Raw genomic sequence first — 5000 nt, 5'->3', positions numbered from 1 at the left:
GTGGGTGGGAGGGGGTAGAGGGGGAAGGGAGGGGAGAGGCTGGGAAGGGAGGGAGGGAGGGCGGGTTGGGGAAGAGGTACAGACAGATAGATAGATAGACAGACAGAAAGATAGACAGATAGATAGATAGATAAACAGATAGATAGGTAGTGAGAGAGAGAGAGAGAGAGAGAGAGAGAGAGAGAGAGAGAGAGAGAGAGAGAGAGAGAGAGAGAGAGAGAGAGAGAGAGAGAGAGAGAGAGAAGGAAAGGGAGAGAGAAGGAAAGAGAGAGAGAGAGGGAGAGTGAGTGATAGAATGAAAGAGAGTGGGATAAAGAGAGGCAGAGAGAGAGAGAGAGAGAGAGAGAGAGAGAGAGAGAGAGAGAGAGAGAGAGAGAGAGAGAGAGAGAGAGAGAGAGAGAGAGAGAGAGAGAGAGAGAGAACTAGACAGACAGAAAAAGGAGATTAGTTGTAGGATTTTCAACTATTATGGATCTGCCATAATTACTATTAGTATTGTTATTAATGTTGTTAATGATAATGATGGTAATAAAAAGGATGATGATGAAGGTCATAAAAGTATTAATGATGATCAAAATTATAGGAATCATAACCTATAAATATAGTTTTTTATTTTTTTTTATTAGATATAGTATAATCCTTTTTTTTTTATCAGATATAGTATAATTCTTAATTTCTGTCCTATTTCGAGTGAGTTTATAACAGATTTATGCTGTCCTTTGTTCGTGCACTGTTGCAACTTCTCGCATTATGCACAACGTTTTTGCAAATTTAAGACACGTGGATTTCGCTTTGTTGCAGATTTTAAAACTTTTGGTTCATATTGTGTTTTGCAAAATGGCGATTTGTATTTTCTGTTTTTGTCTCGAAATGACAAGACGTGAAGGAAGAATTTCACTTTTATGTCTTTCTCATCCATCTCCTTCCCCTCTTTTTGTCCCTCCTTCTATGTCTCTGTCTGTCTGTCTGTCTGTCTTTCTCTCTCTCTTTTTCTCTCTCTCTCTCTCTTTCTTTCTCTCTTCTCTCTCTCTCTCTCTCTCTCTCTCTCTCTCTCTCTCTCTCTCTCTCTCTCTCTCTCTCTCTCTCTCTCTACCTACCTACCTATCCCCCCCTTTCTCTCTTCCCTTCTGTTTCCCACTATATAACTTCCCTTCCTCTTTCTATATTCTTCTTCCTTCTCGCCACATCCTTTCCCTCCCTCTCTCCCTGTCTTTCTCTCTCCTTTATACCCATTAACCTGCACACATTTTACCCCTGATTTTGTGGTCTTCGGGCTCATGATAAAGCACTGTATTATGCAATGGAATTTTAACTCGTGTCTCCCGCTAAATGATTTTAATACATCAAGGTTCTTGCTTTGTGGAAGGTTGCGTAAGACTTTGGGTAAAAGATTTTTATTTATTTTATCTATTTATTTATTATTATTATTATTTATTTATTTATTATTATTATTTTATTTTTTTTTTTTATATGTGCGTTTCTTATATTTCTTGGTTCACCAGGGAGAGAGCAGAGAGAGTGGGAAAGGTATGATGATGATGATGAGGATACTTATGTTAATGATGTTAATGATGAGGATAATGATGTTAATGATGAGGACAATGATGTTAATGATGAGGATAATGATGTTAATGATGAGGACAATGATGTTAATGATGAGGATACTTAATGATGATAATGATGAGGATACTTATGTTAATGATGATAATGATGAGGATACTTAATGATGATAATGATGAGGATGCTTAATGATGTTAATGATGAGGATGCTTAATGATGTTAATGATGAGGATGCTTAATGATGTTAATGATGAGGATGCTTAATGATGTTAATGATGAGGATACTTAATGATGTTAATGATGAGGATACTTAATGATGTTAATGATGAGGATACTTAATGATGTTAATGATGAGGATGCTTAATGATGTTAATGATGAGGATACTTAATGATGTTAATGATGAGGATGCTTAATGATGTTAATGATGAGGATGCTTAATGATGTTAATGATGAGGATACTTAATGATGTTAATGATGAGGATACTTAATGATGTTAATGATGAGGATACTTAATGATGTTAATGATGCTAACAACGACAACAACAATAACAATAAAAAAGAACAACAAGAAAAGGAATAAGTTTGATAATTCATATGAAAGGGATTTGTTTTTAATTTAGTGATATCTGGTGATTCTCTTGGCGATGATCTTCTAGTTACGCATATTTTTTATTATTCTTTTTATATATATTCCTATTTCCACAAATTCTCTTAGGCTCTTGGATGACATTATAAGTAATTAGGTTGTCGACTCTTATTTTGATGAGTCATTTAATCCTTTTTTTAAATTTTGCATTTTCCAAGTTCTTCCTCTTCCTCTTCACACTCTTCAGCACCACTTCCTCGTCGATTCTCTCTTCTCTTTCCACATAGTGTCTGTTTGATGATGGTGTTGTCTGTTTCACTCATTCTATTCGTCATTTGTTTCTTTCTATGTGTATCTCCCTTTCTCTGTTTGTCTCTTTCTATGTGTATTTCTTTTTTTTTTTTTTTTCTTCTCTATGTGCATCTTTCCTTTTCTGTTTGTTTCTTTCTATGTGTGTCTTTTTTTCTCCATGCCCTTTCTATGTATATTTTTTGTTTTTGTCTCTTGTACTTTCTTTTTCTCTTTGTCTCTTTCTATGTATGCCTCCCTTTTTTCTCTATTTGTCTCATCCTATGTGTGTATCTTTCTTTGTTCTTTTTGTCTCTTTCATTCCCTCTCTGTCTCTCTTTCTTTCTATCTCCGTCTATCTATCTATCCATTTTCCCTTTTTTTCCCTTCCGCGTCTCCCTCCCCGTCCACCCGCGTTGTCTTTTCACCCTTAACCTCTATCCCTAACCCTCCTCCCTTCTTCTTTACCCTCTATCCTTAATCCACCTCCCTTCTTCCTTCCAGACGCTCCCCGGCAACGTGAACACCTACCTGGAGCAGAAGAACATCTTGTCGCCCCCGATGATCGCCAGCCAGGTTCGCTTCATCCCGGTGGCAGCACACACCCGCACCATCTGCCTGAGGGTCGAGCTCTACGGATGCAACGCCACAGGTCAGTTGGAGAAGAGGGGGGTGGGGGTTGGGGGTTGGTGGGGGTTGGTTGGTGGGGTTGGGGGTGGGGAGGGGTGGGGAGAGCTCTACGGATGCAACGCCACAGTCAGTTGGAGAAGAGGGGGTGGGGGCGTGGGGTGGGTGGGGCTGTGGTGTGGGGGGAGAGTCTATTGATTTAACGCCACAGGCCGGGTTGAAGTGGGGGTGGGGAGGGGCGTGGGGGTGGGGAGGTTGGGGGGGAGGGGAGGGTGGGTGTGGGTTGGTGGGGTTGGGGGGTTGGTGGGCGGTTAGGAGGGTTGGTGGGTTGGGAGGGTGGCCGTGGGGTGGGGGGAGAGCTCTGAGGATGAAACGCTGCAGGTTAGTTCGAGAAGGGGGGGTGGGGTGGGCGGGGGGGAAGAACATCCTGTCGCCCCCGATGATTGCCAGCCAGGTTCGCTTCATCCCGGTGGCAGCACACACCCGCACCATCTGCCTGAGGGTCGAGCTCTACGGATGCAACGCCACAGGTCAGTTGGAGAAGGGGTGGGTGGTGGGCGTGGGGTGGGGGGAGAGCTCTGAGGATGAAACGCTGCAGGTTAGTTCGAGGAGGGGGTGGGGTGATGGGGGGGAAGAATATCCTGTCGCTTCCCGATGATCGCCAGCTGTACCGCTTCATCCCGTGGCAGCACACACCCGCACCATCTGCCTGAGGGTCGAGCTCTACGGATGCAACGCCACAGGTCGCTGAGAAGTGGGGGGTGGGAGGGGCGGGGGTGGGGGAGGTTGGGGGGAGGGGAGGGTGGGTGGGTTGGTGGGGTTGGGGGTTGTAGGCGGTTAGGAGGGTTGGTGGGTTGGGAGGGTGGGCGTGGGGTGGGGGGAGAGCTCTGAGGATGAAACGCTGCAGGTTAGTTCGAGAAGGGGGGGTGGGGTGGGCGGGGGGGAAGAACATCCTGTCGCCCCCGATGATCGCCAGCCAGGTCCGCTTCATCCCGGTGGCAGCACCCTCCCGCCCCATCTGCCTGAGGGTCGAGCTCTACGGATGCAACGCCACAGGTCAGTTGGAGAAGGGGTGGGTGGTGGGCGTGGGGTGGGGGAGAGCCTGAGGATGAAACGCTGTAGGTCAGTTCGAGAAGAGGGGGGTGGGGGTGGGGGGTTGTGGGGGGTGGGAAGTTGGTGGGGGTGGGGCTGGTGGGTTAGGTGTGGGGGTGGGTTGGTGGGTTGTGGGAGAGCTCTACGGATGCGCAACGCCACAGGTCAGCGGAGAAGAGGGATGTGGGGCGGGTTGGTGGGAGGGGGGTTTGGGGGGGTTTGGGAGGGTTGGGTTGGGTTGCGGCGGGGGGGGGGTTATGGGCGGTTGGGAGGGTTGGTGGGTTGGGAGGGTGGGCGTGGGGTGGGGGGAGAGCTCTGAGGATGAAACGCTGCAGGTTAGTTCGAGAAGGGGGGGTGGGGTGGGCGGGGGGGAAGAACATCCTGTCGCCCCCGATGATTGCCAGCCAGGTTCGCTTCATCCCGGTGGCAGCACACCCGTGCACCATCTGTCTGAGGGTCGAGCCTACGGATGCAACGCCACAGGTCAGTTGGAGAAGAGGGGGTGGGGGGTTGGGGGGTTATGGGGTTGGTGGGTGTGTGAGAGCTCTACGGATGCAACGCCACAGGTCAGTTGGAGAAGAGGTGGGGTTAAAGGTGGGGGGTGGGGTGGGGTGGGGGAGAGCTCTACGGGATGCAACGCCACAGGTCAGTTGGAGAAGAGGGGTGCAAGGGGTTGGGGAGAGGTCATGTAAGTCTGCCTACCTTGGTGGATGGTTATATATATATATATATATATATATATATATATATATATATATATATATATATATATATATATATATATATATGTTTTTTTATTCATTTACATATATCTATATCTATATCTATATATCTATCTATCTATCT

At 46.4% G+C, this 5000-nt stretch overlaps 1 protein-coding gene across 1 annotated transcript in view; it reads left to right on the top strand.

Annotated features, from left to right (window-relative positions):
• LOC113818354 (discoidin domain-containing receptor 2) overlaps positions 1–5000 on the top strand; it is a 214494-nt gene that overhangs the window by 83004 nt on the left and 126490 nt on the right. The window contains exon 3 of the mRNA XM_070145478.1: positions 2940–3087. Within this exon, the coding sequence (XP_070001579.1) occupies positions 2940–3087 (148 nt within the window). The remainder of the gene's footprint in view (positions 1–2939; positions 3088–5000) is intronic.

This window comes from Penaeus vannamei, chromosome 34 (genome assembly GCF_042767895.1).
Source record: "Penaeus vannamei isolate JL-2024 chromosome 34, ASM4276789v1, whole genome shotgun sequence".
NCBI lineage: Eukaryota > Metazoa > Arthropoda > Malacostraca > Decapoda > Penaeidae > Penaeus > Penaeus vannamei.
This window is presented reverse-complemented; position numbering and strand designations above follow the sequence as displayed.